At 42.5% G+C, this 20,846-nt stretch overlaps 1 protein-coding gene across 3 annotated transcripts in view; it reads left to right on the forward strand.

Annotated features, from left to right (window-relative positions):
• The window catches only part of FGGY (FGGY carbohydrate kinase domain containing), a 544,879-nt gene extending 535,139 nt beyond the window's left edge, over nt 1-9,740 (forward strand). For 2 of the 3 annotated variants that reach the window (XM_020993097.2, XM_020993098.2), the window contains exons 15-16: nt 1,628-1,689; nt 9,539-9,740. In XM_020993097.2, the coding sequence (XP_020848756.1) occupies nt 1,628-1,689; nt 9,539-9,623 (147 nt within the window). In that variant the 3' untranslated portion in view covers nt 9,624-9,740. The remainder of the gene's footprint in view (nt 1-1,627; nt 1,690-9,538) is intronic. The other variant, XM_020993102.2, reaches the window with a different exon arrangement.
• Nucleotides 9,741-20,846: the final 11,106 nt, after the last annotated feature.

The following is a 20,846-nucleotide window of genomic DNA, read 5'->3' on the forward strand; positions in this document are numbered from 1 at the left end:
TGAACTACCAGGGAGGACTTTACAAAACTAGACAAAAGTATAACAAAATATATTTGGAAAGGGGGAAAATGGTCTAGAATCTAGAAATAATGGGGGGTTGGGGGAGTAGGAACAGTGTGGGGATTTCCAGGACTCAAATTGTATTAAAAATAATAATCACAAAATCTATTTGGTGTACTTTAAAAATAGAAAAATAGATCAGTGTCACATATTAGATAATCAAAAATTGGAAACAACCACACTCAGTAACCCAATGTTCAATAAAGCTTAGTACACGAAGTACTTGTGGAAGAACTCTTTAATTTGACAAAATCTTCTCAGCAATCTGGAAAGCAATTTGGCCAAAAAAAAAAAAATAAAAAAGGTTTGGGAAAGCATCTTATTTGTGATTTAGCCAGCATAATTAATACATTCTAAGTGAGTACTTAAATATAAAAAGGTCATATCATTTTTAAAATTTGAGAAAAATGGATGGAGATATTGTTCCCAACTGGGAGAAAATAATAATAATTATTATTATTATTACAATAATATATTATATATAAATATTTATTTATATATAAATAAAAATAAAAATATATAAATGTAATGATAATAATAATAGTACTAGGGAGATAATTTCTAATCAAACAATGGACAGGGGCAATTACAAAAGAAAAAAAGAAAAAAACACACAAAATTAAAAAACTTTTACAAAAATAAAAGCAATGTAACCAGGACAAGAAGAGAAAGGGTAGGTGGGTGAGAAATCTTCACATCCAATATTTCTGCTCTGGTGTCATATATAATCTCTATAGGAAATTAAACCAAATATCCAAGGCCACCAAATGGCCTAGAACAGCAGTTCTTAAACTTTTTGTTCTTAGGATCCCTTTACAATGTTATATACAGACGCATATATACGTATGCACATATATCCATACAAATTAGCATTTTAGAAATTAAAATGTTTTCCTATTATGAAAATAGTTTTGACTTCATGAGCCTCCCAAAAGGATCTTGGTGACCCTGAGAGATCACTGGACCATATGTTGAGAACCACTGGTCTCGGACATGAACAAAAAGAGCTCGAATTAAGAATTACAAACTACGAGAAACTATATGAAATATTTGTCCGAATCACTAATCACAAGCAAAATAGATATTTAAACTCTTTCCAAGTTTCATCTCACAATCCATCAGGTAAACATTTATGAAGCACCCACTGCATCAGACCCTGTAATTAGCTCACACACACGGAATTCACAAAGATGACAGAACATGGGAATATTCAGTGCTGGGGTGGGGAATATTGCATGTGGTTTCAGACATGGCTCATATGTCAGCTGGTTTTGCTGAACTTTATTTTTCTTGTCTAGCCTTTGTTACACGGGAGGGAAGAGAGAAGAGGGTTTCTGGTTTGTTTTGTTTTTCCAGATATGAATGAAATTTTAAAAAAAAACAACTTTTTTAAATTATGAGATTAGAAAATAAAGAGGTAAAAAACACAATGGACCAACTGACTTCAAAAAATGTTTTTAAACCCAAACTCATCCAAGTCAGAATGTTCTTATTTGCAAAATATCTTCCTTTGGTTTTGATGGTTTGGAACAAAAGCCCACTTTGTTCTGTGTTTATTGTTTAACAGGAGGCAATGGCAAGGATGGGAAAAGTCGGGAAAGTTGTGTTCCCCAAGCCTGAGGAGAAGAGGTAACAAACATCTTTACGTGTGTCTTGGGCTTGGGAATCTATATCCTTTCCAGAGTGGTCATGCAGATCATTCACGAGACAGTGATTCAATGCCTGTCTTGCACGTGGCACTGTGCTAGGCACGAGGGATCCTGTCCTTGGGGAACTCATAGTCTAGCAGAGGGGGAGGAATGCAACATGGACACATACTTTTAGTGCAAAGATAAGAGCATATTGGAACAAAAGAGGGAAGGCAATAACTTAGGAAAAAAAATTTAAGAAGGCAATTCCAGCTGTGGGAATCAGCAGGGGGATTTGTAAAGGCTCTGGAACAGGAGTAAGGAACCAGGGTTCCTTAAATGAAGCCCTCTGGCTACATATGGCCTTGAGACCACAGGTTTCCCACCCCTGCTCTGGAGCATGAACTGATAGGCTGAGACGAGTAGAGAGACATAGAGATCATCACGGACATGGGAGAAATTGTCGTTCCAAATGCTCATTTTCATGGAAAGAACCCTGAATTTGCATTTACAGGCTCAGAGGACCATAGATTTGGAGCCAGAAGGGACATTAGAGATCTTGTAGTCTAACCCCCTTTTTCAAAATGAGAAATTGAGGCCCAAGATTTATTTAGCAATTTGCCCATAGTCCCAAAGGTGGAAAGTTCTGAGGTGGGATTTGAACCTGGACCTTCCTGACTCCAAGCCAAGCCCTCTTGTTTTGCTACCTTGATAATGTTAATAACAATAATAATACAAATTGTTTGTATTTACATAGCCCTTTAAGGCTTCAAGGCATTTTACATGTTACATCATTCAATTCGTGACACCATTTGAGGTTTTCTCCGCAAAGATACTAGACTGGTTTTCCATTTCCCTCTCCGGCTCATTTTACAGATGAGGAAACTGAGGCAAACAGGGTGAAGTGACTTGACCAGGGTCACCCAGCTAGTAAGGGTCTGAAGCCAGATTTGAACTCGGGAAGATGAGTCTTCCTGACTCCGGGCCCTGCACTCCATGCACTATGGGGCCACGTAGCTGCCCCTACATGTCCTCTAAGGTCCTTTTCCTCTCTGAATGAATGATTCATGATTACCATTATCTATAGATTTCTGGGATCTGATCGATGAGAATTCACTGATGGGGGACCAAAGGAAAGAGAGAACACTCATCTCTGTTTTTATCTGGTTGTAACCAGAACTCTCCTATGAGCTGGCTGATTAACTTTACTTTGAAGCCATAAGCCCAAGAATGTGTTAGGGCTGTGGTTATAGGAAAGTGTTTTAGATTTGGAATTAAAAACGTGTTCCAAGGAAGCTTGGCACAGAAAGAAAAAACATTCAATTATGTAGTGACATCTGAGAATCGATCAAGAATCCCCAAAATCCTGGAGCTGAAAGGAGTAGTTAAAGCCTGCAAATGCTATCCTCGATGAAGCGCGACTTCCCTCAGTAGAAACAGATAGAAGGTCATTCATACTTGAATACATCTGATCACGGGGAGCTCACTACTTTACCAGGAACTGTACTTGGGCTAGTTCCATCAGGAAGCATTGCCCTGTACTATGTTCTCCCTCAAGAGCAATGATTGTAAAGCTGCCGGCGTGCTAGATTTAGAAAAGGAAGCCTATATTCAAATCCCAGCTGGGATTCTTGCCAGCTGGAGCTTTCGTAGGAACATCTTTCCACCTGTCAGAGCCTCTTTTGCTTCATCTGTAAAATGGGGATAAGTTAAACTGCAATAATCATCTACCAGGAAAGGTAAAGAAAACCCTTTACAAACCTCAATGCCCCGTAGAGAGGGGGAGTCCCCTTTAGGGGTGTGTGTGTGTGTGTGTGTGTGTCCATATATGTATATAAAAGGGAATATTAGATGCTAGTATATATTATATTTACTGCTATCAACATCCTTACTATATACACATACTATATAATATATTTAATATATACTATATGTATATACACACACGTGTTTATGTATGTGTGTACACATATGTGCAGCTAGATGGTGTGGTAGATAGACGTCAGACCTGGGGTCACCAAGACTTGAGTTGGAATCCAGCCTTGGATATTTACTAGCTGGGTGACCCTGGACAAGTCATTTAATTGCAGTCTGCCTCAGTTTCCCTTTCAATAAAAGTGGGGGAAATAACTGCATCTACCTCCCAGGATTGTTGTGAGATCATATTTGTAAAGCGCTTTGCAGACCTTAAAACACTAGAGAAATGCTGGCTCTTCCTATATCCCCTGCTGAACTCTAATCCACATTTAGAAAATTCTTTCAGGTGTGCAGAACACTGGCTTCAGAACAACCCTGAGAGGCAGTCAGCCTGGAGTCTGAAAGAATGGACCCTGGGGTCTGTAGACCCCCACCCTAGTTCATTATGTGCACAAGTGGGCTAAACCAGGTTGAGGATAACTGACAGGTTTCAAACCTGTTAGTGAGATAGAGGGATGTCTACTCCAAGAATATGAAGACTTCCCCTGGTAGAATGAGCAGATGAGAACAATTTGTTCCAAAGACCATGAAGGCAGCTGAAGTAGGTGCTGTGGAGTTCTTAGAGCTCGGTGAGACATCAAAGACGCCAATGTCATCCATCGCATCTCGGGCCACCACCAGTCATCTTGACTTTTGTCCTGGCACTGGACTTTGATGACTCTGGAGGCTGATGGCTTGGCACAACTCTGCCTCACTTTAATCCAGTTCACACATGAGTCAAGATATCACCTTGTGATGTCATTGGTCCCCTTCAAATACAAAGGATAGATGAAAACAGGAGACCGTCATGGAAAGAATTTTCACCATCCATTTGCAGATGGGGCATGGAAGCTCAGGGAAGGGAAAGGATTTGTTCTTAGCAGGGGTAGGATTCCAACCCCAACTTTCTGAGGCTGTTACACATGACTCCCCTCCACACACCCCCAGTCCAGCCATCCTGGCCTTATTACTGTCCCCTGCACATGACATTCCATCTCCTGTCCTGGGGCTTTGCGCTGATCATCTGTGAGGCATAGAATGTTTAACCTCCTCATCTCAACTTGTTGGTAGCCCTACTTTCCTTCAAGATACAGTTCAAAGACACACCTTCCGCATGAAGCTTTTCCTGATCCCACTCCCCAGCTACTGCTTCCTTCTTTAAAAAAATTACTTTATATTTAGTATAGATAACTATATGTACATAAACATGTATACAGAATATGTACAATATATTAGATAATATGTGTATACATGCACACATATATACATATGTAGGAGTATATTGTATATATATGTATGTATAGATGTATGGAGAGGGAGAGACAAGAAAGAACATTCCTATGCTCTCTCCATGTAGAGATCTATCAATATCTATCTATACACATATGTACACAGATACACACGTAGATATTTTCTCTACCAACAGAAAATAGGCTCCTTGACGGCAGGGCTTGCCTCACTGGTGCCTTTGTTTCCCCAAAGCCTAGAATGGTCCCAAGAGCCAAGCAGCTGATGAATAAAAGCTTGTTGATTGATTGATTCTAGCCCAAAGGTGAATAAGGTCTCCCCCATCCCCAGCCAAGCGCTGCTCCTCTTCTTCTGGTGCTTCTCAAAGAAGCCAGGAAGGCTGAGCAAAGGGAAATCTACAGAGTCCTGGCTCTGGACGTGGAGGACCCTAATAATGTCATCCCTGACCGTATGACCTCGGGCAAGTCCCATCACCTCCCCTGGCCACAGTTTTCTCCTCTATAAAATAAGGCACTTGGATGGAATGGCTTCTGAATCCTGTATAGCTCCAGGCCTGTGATTCTACGACCTTGAGCTTTTATTTATTTAATGTCTTGGATATATAGAGAAAACAGTTAGCTCATGTGGAGACATTGAACACTCAGTCGATCAACCAACAAGCATTTATTCAGCATCTACCATGAGCCAGGCACTGTGCTAGGTGCTGGAGCATAGATCTTTGATTCTGCGCTGAAGCTCCCTTCATCTCTGCTTTTCCATAGTTCTGTAAATATGATTAAACAGGCCATGAAATTGCACAAGCAGTGTTGGGGCGCCATCTTAAGGCATGTTGCATGTCTTGCAAGGAAAGGAAAATGATCTCTTTTCAGTAATGAAAAGGTCTTTTTGGAGATTATCATCCTCTTCAGAGGGGACAGAAATCAGTTCAGAGATGATTGATTGGGAGCTAGAGGGAACTTGAGTGGCCATGGACTCCAAAGCCCTCAGGTTACAGCTGAAACTCAGGGAAAGGAGTGAATTGCCCAATGTGACCCAGGCAGTAAGCATCAGAGATAGAATTTGAACTCCAGTCCTCAGCCTCAAGAGTCTCTGCGCTGACAAACACACACACACACACACACACACACACACACACACACACACACACACACACAGAGGAAATATTGGGTTTGGAGGAAAGCTTAGAATGGGTGGGTTTTATTTTCAGATTTAAAATATCTGTAGACATCTACCTTCTCAGTAGCTGTGACCTGTGGGTCACACATTTTCTTTAATGCTCAAGTTGTCATCAGCACAGATGCCAATCCCCACCTGTCCAGAGGACAAGTCCTCAGTGCCTTCCCAGAGTCTTGGTGAAATCCTGTGACTAATCAACAAGGATTTCTTAAGCTCTACCACAGACCAGTCAATGGTGCTGGGCTCTGGTAACCCAAGTACAAAGGATGAAAGAATCCTTCCTTGAAAGAAGCTTCCACTCAAATGGGAAAGACTTTAGTGGAAGAATCAAACATCTGAATGCACAAGTTCTCTTCCACATCTGACTGTAAAGGTCAGTTTACCCCCTTGTGCCTCAGTTTTCTGTAGGTCAGACGTGGTGCCCATTCAAGGGCATCGTAAGGTAAGGGAGATGCAATTAATGGCAGCATACTACAGTGGACAGAACACTGGAATTGGAATCCCGGAGGGTTCATTATCTCTGACATTTAATAGCTGGGTGAGCCTAGGGAAGTCATTTTATCTCTCTGTGCCTCAATTTCCTCATCTGTAAAATCAGCGAGCTGGACTCAATGACTTCTATGATCCCTTGCAGCCTATGAACCTATGTGAAAGGACTCTGAGAATGTTGAAAAGATGGTGGCAGATACACCTCAGTTAAACTGTTAGTTCATCAAAGCTGTGTGAAGTGCCACCAAGTATCAGAGTAGCAGATGGCAGATTAATGCAGTCAGCATGCTTGTCTTCTTCCCAGAGGCCCCCAAGGGAAGTAAAGCCCAGTTGACTTTTGTTCATGGAAGTGGCATCTCTCAATCTCTTCTGACTCCCAGTCCAGCACTTTGCCATCTCACCATCTGACAGGTTTCAGACCACTTGTTTAGGCCCTGTCCACACTTGTCCTCTCTGGCTATGAGCATCTTTTTGCCATATGGGTTTGACCAGCTCTGTGCTCATAGACAATATTATACTCCACTTTGGATATGTGTCCTTGACCACTGTGGCTGCCAAATTCCCTGGCTATTATCAAGCCTGAATTTGACATCATTTCTCTGATTATCTGACCTGAATTCAAGGCTGCTTGCTGTTCAATCTGTCCCATTCCCATAAGCTAGGCTCTCTGACAGGACACCTAATTAATCATTTCATTTAATCTGTGAAACTCATATTCTTATGTTATTTCAGAAAAATATATTGTGTTAAGATTTTTCTTTTTATTAGATAGTTGCCACCTTTTCTCAATTTCTTTTCTTTGATTTTATATTTGCAGGAGTCTTTGAGTCTAGGAATACAAATTATACAATATTAACATCTTTAAAAAATATTTCAATCTTAAAATGTACATTAAAATGTTATCAGTATTGGGATAGGGACTGCACCTAGGGTTTCATTAGTATAGGAAACTTCCAGGTGAGAAAATGACCTCTACTAATACAGGTCAGCACAATATCTGAAGCTTAGAGTCTTAAAGAATTACCTAGAGAACTGGGAAGTTCAGTGAGTTACATAGGAATACACAGTCAGTAAGTGTCAGATGAGGCTCTAAAGCCAGCCAGCTTTGTACCCAAGACTGTCCTTAGCATAATGACAACAGACAAATAAAAAGACAAACCAATGGAGTTTGGGTTTTTTTTTTTTGCATTTTGAAATGTTGTCTATTGCATGTAATATTGGGAGAGGGTCCCGTGCCTGGATCTCCTTCCTTCCTTGTCTCTGTCTCCTAGAACCTGGGGCTTCTTTCAAGGCTCAGTGAAAGTGGTGCCTTCCTTCTTTCCCAGCCCATCTTGATCTCAGAGCCTTCCCCCTGAGATCATCTCCAATTTACCCTGTAGATATCTAGTTTGTACAGAGTTGTTTGCATATGGAGCCCCTTGAGGACAGGGGCAATCTGTTGTCCTTCTTTGTATCCTCAGGGCTTATCAAAGTGCCCAGCACATAGTAGGAGCTTCATAAATGCTTGTTGAATAACTGACCTAGTGTAGTGGATATAGAGCCAGCTTTGGAGTCAGGAAGACTTTTATTATGCACTTATTATTTTCCAGGCACCTTGCTAAGTCTTGAGGATACAAAGAAAGCCAAAAGACAGTCCCTTTTATCAAGGTGCTCACAGTCTGATGGGGAAGAAAACATGCAAAGCACTCTGGACAAACAAGAATATGCAGATGAATTGGGGATGGGGGAATCAACAGAAGGAAGGTGCTAGAATTAGGGGCAATCAAGAAATGCTTCTTGGAGAAGGTCTTAACCTCCGGTTGCAGAGTTTGCCCATTGGGACAAGACTCTGGATTCTCAAAGACAAACTCAATCTCTGGCTGTCTCTATCAAGCTAGAAAGGCCTAGTGATTTTGTCTTAACCTAGCTCTACCAGAGAAACACTTGTGACCTCACAGACACCGAGTGAAGAAATTTTTGGCTGTAACAAATTTCAGATGCCATCTCCTAAGGCTCAGGAAGTTTCAGTCTGTGTTAATGAATGGACTACCCCACGATTGAACTCATGTATTACTCATTTCTCCTATTCATCCTCGCCGCCTTCCTCTGGACTGACTGTCATTGGTCAATGTCCCTCCTAAAACATGGGGCTCAGGATGAGAAACATTGTAACTTCTCATTTTGTGAAGAAAAAAGAATATCTGAGGTATGGAGAAAAGGGGACAGTATGGGCAAGAGGAAAGTCAGAGAACCTGGTATGAAATCCTGGTTCTGCTCCTTACAACCTGGGCGACTTTGGACAGTCAATCCCCATCCCTGGGGCTCAGTTTCCTCATCTGTAAAATGGATGGGGTTGGACTAGATGATCTCGAAGGTTTCTTCCAACTGTAAATCTATTAACCTCAAAGGCAAAAAATATTAAAAATATAAATCATGGTTTAGGTAGAAGACAGCTCCTTTAATACAGGACTATTTATTCATTCAGTCCCCAAATAACACAGTACCTGGCACATAGCAAGTGTTTAATAAATGTTTTGTCTGTCTATCTAAATATTGAGGCCCCACCATGTGTTAACAGAGGCACTGTACTCAACCTAGGCCACACTACCATTCTCTCACACTTACAACAGCAGCACCAATAAGAGGACATCAAAGCAATGCCATGGGTGGAGTAGGACTGCACCTGGTTAGGGAAGACCTGAGTTTGAAGCATCCCTCAGTTATCAGATGGGTTAGCATGAGCATGCTTCTCTGTCTGCCCCAGGTTTGCTCATCTGTAAAATGGGGATAATAATGGCACCTAATTCCCGGAGTTCTTACGAGGTTCAAAGAAGATATCATTTCGAAAGCATTTTGCAAATGTTAAAGGACTACCTGGATGCTATTCACTATTTTTTTTAAAGGATCAAAAATACTTTATGTTTTCTTGAGTATAAGCAGCATGTAAAATGTTTTGTTTGGGCCTCATCTGATTTATCGAATTCACTTTTTTTTAAATACAGATTTTATGACAAAAAGTACAAAGTATTCTTGAAGCTTGTTGAACACCAGAAAGAATATGCAGCCATCATGAATGAAGACATCTGAGCTGTGCTCGGTTTGTCCAGAAAGGTTCAGTTCTGGTCTCTGGTCTATTTGAATGACTTGTGATGGGGTAAGACCACTCCTATGTCATATTGAATAAAGAAGCCTGAGACGTAGAAAGCTAGAAATGGAGTCTTCTATTTAAAAGTCCTTGGCATTTCTCCACTAGCTGGGTATGGGTTACACAAGATGGCCACTGAGAGGGGCATCTAGGTGGCACAGTGGATACAGCACCAGCTCTGGAGTCAGGAGGACCTGAGTTCAAATCTGGCTTCAGACACAAAATACTTACTAGCTGTGTGACTCTGGGCAAGTCACTTAACCCCAGTTGCCTCACCAGGAAAAAAAAAAAGATGGCCACTGAGGCTCCTCCTACCTCTGCAAATCGCTGATGTGGTCCTGGGTGATGATTTTATACAAAGCACTTCATCGGTGTGCTCAGGAAAGAAAAGCAATCCTTATAGAAATATCAGGAAGCTGGACACAAAGGGCTGGGTTGTTTTTTTAATACCTAATGACCATTTCATTAGACATCACAAGCTTTAGACAGATGAGTTAGAGATGTCACTATGACTTTCTAAAGTGTTGTGCACACACAGAGGTACATATACATACCTAACCACCTGTCCTGTTTCAGTACGAGGTGGTGCCCAAAATTGATTCAAGGGATGTTGTATATATCTGTGCCCAAACACGTGTCCAAGAGAGACAGACAAAGAGAGAGAGAGAGAGAGAGAGAGAGAGAGAGAGAGAGAGAGAGAGAGAGAGAGAAAAGAAAGGGAGAGAGAGAGCATTCATTCACTCATCACCTCTCACATGGACTGTTGCAATACCCTGTTAACTGGTTTCCTTACAACCAACTTCTTCCCTTTCCAATCCACCTTCCATGAAGCTGTTGGACTGATATTCTCAAAGCAAAAGTCTGATTATATTGTGCCCTGCTCTAGAAGCTTCAGTGTTTCTCTGTTGCCAGTAGGATAAAATACACACCCCTTGGTTTGCCAGTCAAAGCCCCTCACTGTCTGACTAAAGCCTTTTTCAATGCTGGTTATTGATGTCCCCTCTTGCCCACTCTACATTCTAGCCAAGGTGATTGATTTATTCCCCATTCACAATATTATTCCACCTCCTGTCTCCTGCCTCTGAACAGACTTTCATCCTTACCTGGAATTCTAGCCCTCTTCATCTGTATCTTCTGGAACAATTATTACCATTATAATTATTTTCATTGACGAGGGAAGAGTCATTTTTGTTTTATTATCTCATTGTCTATCATAATGGCTGGTATACAGTAGGTATATAATAAATACTTATTCATCTAGATAAGCTGAGAGAACATGGGTACTCCCCACCACCAACACCACCTCTACTCCTCATCTTAGTTTCACTGGGCGTCTCAGAGGGTGGAGTGATTTTGGAGAAGCTCAACCAGGGGCATCGTTCCAAATTTTCTTCTTCTGCTACTTATTGGTACCTAGAGGAAGAGGAGTAGTAGTAGCAGCAGCAGCAGAAGCAGTAGTAGTAACAGTAATAGTAGTAATAGTAGTAGTAGCAGCAGGAGAAACAGCAGCAGAAGCAGCAGCAGCAGTAGTAGTAACAATAGCAATGTCCACTACATCACTTAGCTGCCCCCTATTGTAGAGAACAGGGCCACTAATTTCCACTGGACTCATCCATTTCCAGGTCTATAGAATCTGATAATCAATATTTCAATGACTGTAGTGCTCATCCTTTTTTGTCCAAGGGCAGGACTTTTTTTTTTTAATGCACATGAAAAGAATAAGCTGTCATTTCACTTTGATGAGTTAGAATACATAATATATATATATATATTATATATGATACATATATGAGATATATATGAGATATAGATAAGTATAGTTTTGAGAGAAAATAAAACAGTAAGGGGGAGAGGGAGAGAGAAAAGAAGGAAGAGGAGGAGGAAAAAAGAGCATGGAAGAGGGAGAGAGGAGGAGAGAGAGAGAGAGGTGTGAGGAAGGGAAAAAAGAGTGAGAAAAAAGGGAGAGAAGAGAGAAGGAAGAAAGGAAAGAAAAAATAAAGAGGAAGGAAGAAAGGAAAAACAATACTTACCTTTTTTTTTGTATGCCTGCTGTGTGCAGGGCACTGAGCTAGGTGTGTCTTGGGGAAGGTAAGGCACAACACAATTCCTGCACTCATGGAGCCTACAGTCTCATAAAGGGATTAGAGACTAAGATGAAATATACAATGTACGGTGTTGTGGTGATGAGTATATCGAGGAATGACAGAACGGTGAGTTATGTGCAGCCCCCTGGGATAATCAAGCAGAGATTCCCAGAGGTGTCTGTCTTCTGAAGGCTGGATAAGCTTTCATCAGGTAAGTAAAGGGAGGGCACAAGGAGTGCACTTGAGCACTGGGCTCAGCCTGGGGCCTCCGTATTTGTCTAGTTTGGATGGAGGCTGAAGTGCATGGAAGGGAATAAGACATAAGGTTGAAAAAGACAGAATTGTAAGAGGTGGGAGAAGGCCTTGAATGCCGCCCTAAGAAGTATGAATTCTATTTAGGAGCCCAGATGGAGTGATTGAAAATTTCTGAGCAGGGGAATGAAATGAAAGAATGAAATGAAATGAAAAAAAAAGGGGGGAAGGAGGCATAAGAACAAAAGAAGGAAGGGAAAGGGAAACTTTAAAAAGATTTAGTCAAGAAAAAGTGTGCAGTTTGTTATACCAGTGAATCATCTGGGAGGGAGGGGTGGGGGAGACAATGTATATTAAATATATCATGTTCTCTCTTAGTTTTCCCTTTCTTCCCTTCCCTTCATTCCTCTTCCCTCCCTCCCTCTCCTCCCCTCCCTCAGGTAGGCACTGAGCCTTTAAATCCAGAGCAAGGTCTCAGTTCTGTTAACACATAAGTAAGAGGCAGAAAAAGCCCAAGAAGAAGGGACCTTGTTTGGGGGGTAGGGGGAGAAGAGAGAGCAGAAGGAAGGAACTGACAACCATCCTAAAGTAGCCAAAGGCCACCCTGGTAGATGGGCTCCCCTTGGCTCTGGAGGGCTGAACTATGAATAATGGGTGGGGGGTTAAGCTTAATGCCTGAAAGCATTTCCCCATGATGAGAGCTCTTCAAAGTTGGAATGAAATGCCATGAGAAGTGATGGTTTCCCCTTCACTGAGGGGCCCCAGGTACACTCGGGTGATCTCTAGTTGGTTATGCTTTAGAGAGCATTCTTAGTCAGCTGCAAGAGAGAGCCTCTGGGGACCTTCCAGCTCTGAGATTCTGTGATTCTGTCCCAAATAATCCGATCTCGTGTTTACCAAAGAGGTTGAATTCTCTAAACAGCTAGTGGAGTACGTAGAGGAAGGCCAGAAGCATCTCTCCTGATTCTAGAGGAGTCATTAAGCACCTACTATGTGCCGAGCAATGAACTATAAGAGGAGAATACACAGAAAGGCAAAAGATAGTCTCTGCTCTCCAGGAGCTCACAGTCTAAGGGAAGAAGGAAGTAAAGTCAGACCAGAGTGAAAAACCAGACCTGATGGAGGAGGGGGCAAAATGGGGTGGCTGCCACAGCTCCCTGAGGATATCTTTTGTGTGGACCGAAGTGAGAGAATAGAAAATCTTCAATAGCCTGGAGACATACCACCCCTGGGAAGTCATAAGGATTGTAAAGGTCCCTAGAGGGAGGGCCAATGCCCACCGAGAAGGTAAAGCGATTTCTTAGAGTGTAAATAAAGCATGTTTGCACTTAGTGAGGGGTGAGCCTGAACGCTTGCAAGGGGTTATTAACAGCCACCCTTTGTGGAAATCCCACACACTGATTCTACTAACTGCCAGAGGTCCCCCTATTAATTCAGAATGGGGTCACAAAGGTTCAGACTTGACTGAAAATGACTCAACAATAACAAATTTTACCAAGGCCACAGAGGTGTTAAGTAGTGTAACTAGAGTTCAGCCAGGACCTGTGACTCCAAATTCAGCATTCTTTCCAGCACCACACCAAGCTGATTTTCATGGTTAGTGAGATCGTCTTTTCACTTCCACCCAGTTAATGTCACCCTAGAAGGCCTAGGTGGGTCAAGTGAATTCAGAACAAATCTGGAATCAATTTGAGAGGATTAAAGCTCTTTAGTCATTGGGTAAAGGCAGATGACTGCCCACAGGAAGTACCTGGTAGATGGGCTAAAAGACTCTGACAATCTCTGGGCCAGTTTGCAAATATCAAGCCAGGTTGGAGTCAGGCAGGCCAGTCTAGCGATGAAGGATGCCCAGCCAAGATTGTTGCCTATGATCTCTTCTCTCTCCCCTATTCTGGGCAATCACATAATTCTTGGAGATCCAGAGGTCTCTTTGGGTGTGCCACTGCTGGCCAGCATCATCAGCAGAGTCCATTGGAGCCTACAGCAGTGGTCAAGGAATCAGAAAGTGAACAAGCAGCAGGGGCAACCAGATAGTGTAACGGGTAGACAGAGGCCTGGGCCCAGAGTCAGGAAGACCCAAGTTCAAATCCAGCTGTGTGACCCTAGGCAAGTCACTTAACCCTGTTTGCCTCAGTTTCCTCAAGTGTAAAATGGGAATATAATAATAGCACTCTACCTCCCAGAGTTGTTGTGAGGATTAAATGAAATAATAATTGTAAAGGATTTGACAGAGTACCTGACACACAATAAGTACTTTATAAATGTTGGCTATTATCTATTATGATTATCTTGAGATGGTCATGCCCAGGCTGCTGGGAGGGTACATTTTGTGCCAGCTGTTCTTAATACCCTTCTCTAAAAGTCAATTGAAGTCTGGTTTAATAATTACTGTCAATTAATTAATAGGCTGTTATTAATTAATTAACTAAACTATTAATTAAACTAAGTCAATGGGACACACAGAGGTGGGGGCTTGTGAGTGCCAGTACCAATAATACAGGCCCTCATGGTTATGCCTCTTTCACTGAGCAGGGATAGCAGCTAGTAATCAGCAGCACCCTCTGGGGACCCCAGTCTGCCCACATGAATGCAGCTTAGGGGAGTGGCCCTAGAAAATGTTATCCAACATAAGTCACAGGGCTATTATTAGGTTCCAATAAAATATTATCTAGGTAAACCATTTAATTTTCCTAATATGTCTCCCAGTACCTAGCACAGAGTAAATGATTAATAAATGTTGAATTAATGAATGAGAGTGTCAAATGATATTTTTTTTAGTTGACTATTAAGGGCATATTCATACTCCTTGATTATGTGAGTCTTCTCCCAAACCTGGTCTATAAATCTGATATTTGGAGCTAAACACAATGAAGGAGCTAATGGATGAATGAATGATTGACTGAATGAATGGATAAGTGTATGAATTAAAGAAGCATTTATTCAGTGCTTACCATGGGAGATAAAAATGCAAAAGCAGGACAGTGCCCAACCTCAAGAAGCTTATTCTGATAAGCAAACATACTGCAAATGGGGATGTGGTGGCCAGGGAAGTGTGATGTGGTCAGGGGGTCACACAAATGATGAGTGGAGTCAGAGAATCAGTGGTTGGCATACACTTTCCAGTAATGGTCAGATAGACTTGGCTCCTGTTTCTAGAGTTAGGACTGGAAGGGGTTGGGAGTGATTAGCGGGATCCCAAAGATGTTGGGAGATCAGCAGCAGTCTGCTGCCACTGTTTTGGGTTAATTATGGTGAACACTTAGCCATCAGAATTCCAGAGGCCCACAACAGTAATGTCCAGTGTAAGACCATACCATCCAGTTGGTCAGAGAACAGCACCTTTGCGCTTGTCCTGGATAAATAGCAGTCTTTAAAATATTAACCTGTTTTTGAAACTCTACTTGACTTCAATGGCACCTCAACTTCAGAAACATCTGGTGGGTTTCCAGAAAGTAGATTTTTACGAACCATTTCCATCTTATGGAAAACCTCATTCCCCCCCTGGTCTCAGAAACACCCATTGTTTACTGCACATCTGCTTTTAGAATCCAGAATATTGCTTCCAGACAAGTCCTATCAAAAGATTCTGAAAGGAGGGCACGAGGAGCAAATGAAAAACTAATGCAAGGGAAAGAGAAAGGAGGGGAGTGGTGTAACATAATTATACTTAAGATGGAACTTCAATTAATTGCAGAGGAATCAGAACTGTTTCATGTCTCCATAAATACGTTTAACTGCTGTTGACAGCAATAGGAGGGGTTGGACCAGATGACCTCTATGACTGGCAGATTCTATCAATATCAAGAAAAGGATAGATTTTTACAAAACATTTCTGACTACTATACGGAAGATTAAAAACCAAATTTCTCCAATTTATACCTCTTTTCCCATCCAAGCTTGGTAGAAAGAATACAGAAGGATATTTATTAACAAAGGGAATGTTTTCCAAATAGCATTAACTTAGCCTTGAAATCCATACCCAGTTTTGCCATTATAGAAACAGACCTCCAGATTTATGTAGACCATAAATACTGAATGCTTAGAAATGTTTCCTTGTTTATAAATGTTTATATGCCTTAGTCATGTTTTATTCCTTAATGGGAAAATATATTCCCCAGTGTCAAATGGAAGGCTTATGAAAATCAAACATACATGGGAAATGCAAAGTACTATCCATTACTTAATGGCCATTAATGACCTTATGCATAGGCATTGGATCTTGAATAAACATACAGACTATCAGCTTGTTTGAAATGTTAACAGAAGATGACTCATTAATATGTTAATTGCTATCTTGGCTTAAGAATGCCTTGTAAACCAGAGAGAATAAATATCTGGAAAGCTCCTTCTTCTGTGCTCCTCTTAGAGCTGTTCAAAGTCATTGAAAAATAGAATCTCTGAGTTGCAGGGGACCTCAGCCGCCATGACATCTTACATGTACTGAAGAATATTCAATGCATTCTACCTGACAAGTAGTCACACAGGTGAGAGTTTGGTGACAGATGGACATCAAAAGTGGGTTGAATAATGTGTTCCAAAGGCTAAGAAGGTGGCTGAAGCAGGTGTTGTGGAACCTTTGGAGTTTGGTCAGACATCGAAGACACCAGGGTCATCCACGGAGTCCTGAGCCATCACCAGTCTTCCAAGCTTTTGTGCTGTCACTGGACTTAGATGACTCTGGAAGAGAGAGTGAGGAAGACGACTTCATCTCCTGCATTAACCCATTCCTTTCCAGTCAATTCCACTTTAGTTACTTCCAATTTAGGCCCTCACTGCTCCTTCTGCTCTGGCTTATTGTCATTTCCTATTAACTCATCTCTTTGCCTCCAATCTCTCTGTACTCCAATCCATTTTTTATGCCAAAACCATTTTTTTTTTGGCTAGGCAATGGGGTTAAGTGACTTGCCTAAGGTCACACAGCTAGTAAGTGTTATGTGTCTGAGGCTGGATTTGAACTCAGGTCCTCCTGAACCCAGGGCCAGTGCTCTATCACCTGCGCCACCTCGCTGCCCCCCAAAACTATTTTGAATCCAACATCTAATCATACCCCTCTCCTGGTCAAAAACCTTCAGTGGCTCCTACTAAACAAAACACAAACTCCTTTGCTTGGCATTCAGTCTTCCACCAACAGGCTACAGTCTAACTTTCCAGCCTTACCCTCTGTCCAGCCAAACTGGGGTACTCACTCTTCCTCAGTTTTGTCCTGCCGCCTTCTCTTGGTGCATCTGCATATAGTTTCCTCCCAGCCAGAACAGAGCCTGTAGCCCTCCTGTTCAAAGAGCCTTTTCTCTTTAGTGCCCAGCTTGGGTCCCACCCCCACCACAACTTCTCTATTCCTCATCTCTAAGGTCATTCCTCTCTGCTCCAGGTGTTCGTTGCTCCATTTGACCTTCCCTGTGAATTGAATAAATGATTTGCAGGATAATTATTTGCCTGCAAGTCTCCTATCCCCCTTAGTAGAGGGTGAGCTCTTTACACTTGGGGCCAGAGCCCTTTTTTTCCCCACTTTAAATCTCTAACAACAAACACAGTGCCTTTCAAACACTACAAGCATTTAATAAATATTTGCTTAGCTGAATAGTTGAAGTTTCACTATTCTTATATCCTTTCCAATATTGGAAGACAGCTACCATAGCCTAGTCACATTAAAGGTCTTCTTCTCCAAGCCGAAGATCCCGGGACCACCCACTGGACATCTAGAACTGGAAGTCCTATTGACATCTTACACTCAGCATCTTTCCCCCCCAAATCCTTCTCCTCTGCCTAACTTTTCTATAACAATTGAGGGCATCACTATGTTCCTACTCGCCCAGGGTCCAAACTTGGGGGCCTGAACTGCAGAGACCTCTCAGACTCCCTCCATATCTGGTCTATTTCCAAGGTCCGTCATCTCTATTTGGGAAACATTTTTTTATATACTCACCCTAACCCTAGCCCTCATTTCCTTGACCCTGCCCCCACCCTGGTGTAGACCCTCATTACCTCTCGCCTGAATTATTGCAATAGTCAGGAGAGGGTCTGCCTGCCTCCAGGCTCTCTCCACTTCAATCTGTCCTCCACTCAGGTGTCAGACCTGCCTTCCTAAAGCCCAAGGCTGACCAGGTTACACACACTCCCCCACTCAATAAACTCCAGTGACCCCACTATTGTCTCCTGCTTCAAACCAAAATTCTTCTGTCCCTTCCCTTCCTGTCTTCCCGTCCTCTTACACCTTGTTATCCAAAAAAAAAGAACATTGGATTTGGAGGCAAAAAAACTGGGTCTGAGGGCAGGTTTCAACTCTTGAATTGTTCTGTGGTCTTGGGCAAGACATTTCACCTAGCTCAGAGCCTTAGTTTCATCATCTGCAAAACGGGGATAATCATTCCACCACATCCACCCCACAGGTTTGAGGGATGGACAAAATCGTCAAAAATACCTGGAGTGATGGTCCAAAAACTTGGGCTCAGGTCCCGGTTTTATCCTTTACTGGGAAGGGGGGAGTGTTGGGCAGGCAAGGTGTCATTGCTTCCTCAATTTCCCCATTGATAAAATAGAGAAGGTGTAGATGAGCATTAAGGTTCCTTCCAACACTAACTTCTGCTACTTCAGTTCTTATGAATGTGAAGATTATGTCCCATTCTGGTCAGCCTTCTTGAACTAGAAGGGACCTCAGGGGTCACTTGGGCCAATGGTCTCAGGTTTGCAGATAAGCCAACTCGGGCCCAAGGAGATGACTTGTGCCAGGGTGCACAGGTAGTGAGCACCAGGGGGAGACTTTGAGGCCTGGCCTTCTGCTTACAGACCGTCTCTTGAAGGTAAGCTCCTGGCTGGCATCCAAGGATGGAAGTGGGCTTGGCTCATTCTTTACATTTATGTCTCCGGGCCCCATCCAGCACCTGTCACATAGGAGGCCTTTCATAAATCCTTGTTGACTGACTGATTAAAAGTGCTTTTCAACCTATAAATATAAGGAATTATGCTTATTATTCAGGTCAAATGAAGTCACACACTCACACATATACACATATATATACACACTAGCACCCATACACTCACAGCAGCACAACCGCAAATTCATACACACACAGACACACACCAGCACCCACATATTCACATATACACATATATACACACCAGCACCCACACATTCACACCAGCACACACATACACATACAAACTCATCTATACATACCAGCACACACACACACACACACACACACACACACATATATATCACACAAACACACACTCACCCCAAGTTTCCAAAACATGATACCTAAGGGCCCGGCACAGCTGTGAGGTATAAAGAACACCCAGTTCTTTCCCATATTCCCACATTTTAAGCCCTCCTAGTGTTTGTCCCATGAAACCTTTTTGTCAGCTGCTTCCTGCTATTTATATTAGAACTATAAATTCACTGCTGGGCTGCTTGTTCTGTTTAGGAAGAGAACTTACAAGAAAACTTCTGGGAGAGCACAGAATGGACAGGAAATAAATACAACATGGACTTTGTTATAAAAATGGCGCCTCCAGTCAGTTGGGAAGCCGTTGGACAAAGGCTCACACTCTGCACGCGAGCCCGTAACGCCAGAGTGGGAGCGGGGGTGGAGCTCCTCAGCTCTTTGCTGGCCAGTCCCCAGCCCCTCCAGCTTCGATGACAATTGAATGTGGGGCATTTTCAAACTTATCAAATGAGTGACTTCTGCTCTTGGAACCGAAGTTTCTTTCTCCAAAGAAGGACAGGCTAGATGAGGCCTGTGCTTGCCCCCGGTTCCCAATCTACAATCTCATGAACCCTTTCCTCATCGGGGCCTGTGTTGTTCTCTTTGAAACAAGAGAATTATATTAGATGGATTTCATGCTAATTCATACTCCACATCATGGCCAAATTAATATTCCTAAAGCACGTCTGACCACATCGCTCCCCTCCCTCCATCAATGGCCCTCAGTGATTTCCCATGGCCTCTAGGATAATACATACATATACGTGTGTATGTATATATTTGTATATATATCAGTTTGGAATAATAACTCACGTTTATATAGCTCTTTAAGGTTTTCAAAGTGCTTTACAAATATTATCTCGTTTGATCCTAGCAACAAGCCTGGGAGGTAAGTGCTGTCCTATCCCCATTTTACAGATAAGGAAACTGAGTCAGACAGCTGTAGTGACTTGCACGGGGTCACACGGCCAGTGAGTCTGAGGCTGGATTTGAACTTAGGTCTTTCTGCCTCCAGGGCCCGCGCTCCGTGGGCTGTACCCCTCCAGTTGTTAAAGCCGTCCAGAATCTGCTGTTAGCCGGCTTTCTTAGTTTTTCATGTCATTTCCTGACTCTCACTCTCTGTTCCAGACACACTGGCCTATTTTATGCTTCCTCAACTCGGCACTCCTTGTATTTCCCCATCTTTGCCCAGGTGCTCTGCCCCGCCAAGCTGCAATGCATTCCCCTCCATTTTTAAAACCCCTGGCTTCTTCCAAGCCTCAGTTACTGCGCTGCCTTGATCAGGGAACCTTCCTGGAGTCCTTTAAGCCATCGGCATTCTCTCACTCTTCTTCATAGTGCTGTTTGTACTCGTCTGTTTCTATGTCAAATCCCTCCTGTGCACTCTTGGAGGAGGGCACAGGGGCTGCTTAGTTTTCATATTTGTATCCTCAGTGCCTAGAACAATGCTTTGTATGCAGAAGGTGCTTAATAAGTGCCTGTTGGATTGAAGCTTAAGCTTCAGGAGAATGGGTAGAGACAAGTCTTCCCTACCTTGTACTAGTGTTCATAAGATCACCTATTTAGAACTATAAGGCATCCTTAAACATCAAGTCCAGCTCCTCGGGTGAGGAAAGTGAGTCTT

Source organism: Phascolarctos cinereus, unplaced genomic scaffold (genome assembly GCF_003287225.1).
Source record: "Phascolarctos cinereus isolate Bilbo 61053 unplaced genomic scaffold, phaCin_HiC Scaffold_5;HRSCAF=322, whole genome shotgun sequence".
NCBI classification, from domain to species: domain Eukaryota; kingdom Metazoa; phylum Chordata; class Mammalia; order Diprotodontia; family Phascolarctidae; genus Phascolarctos; species Phascolarctos cinereus.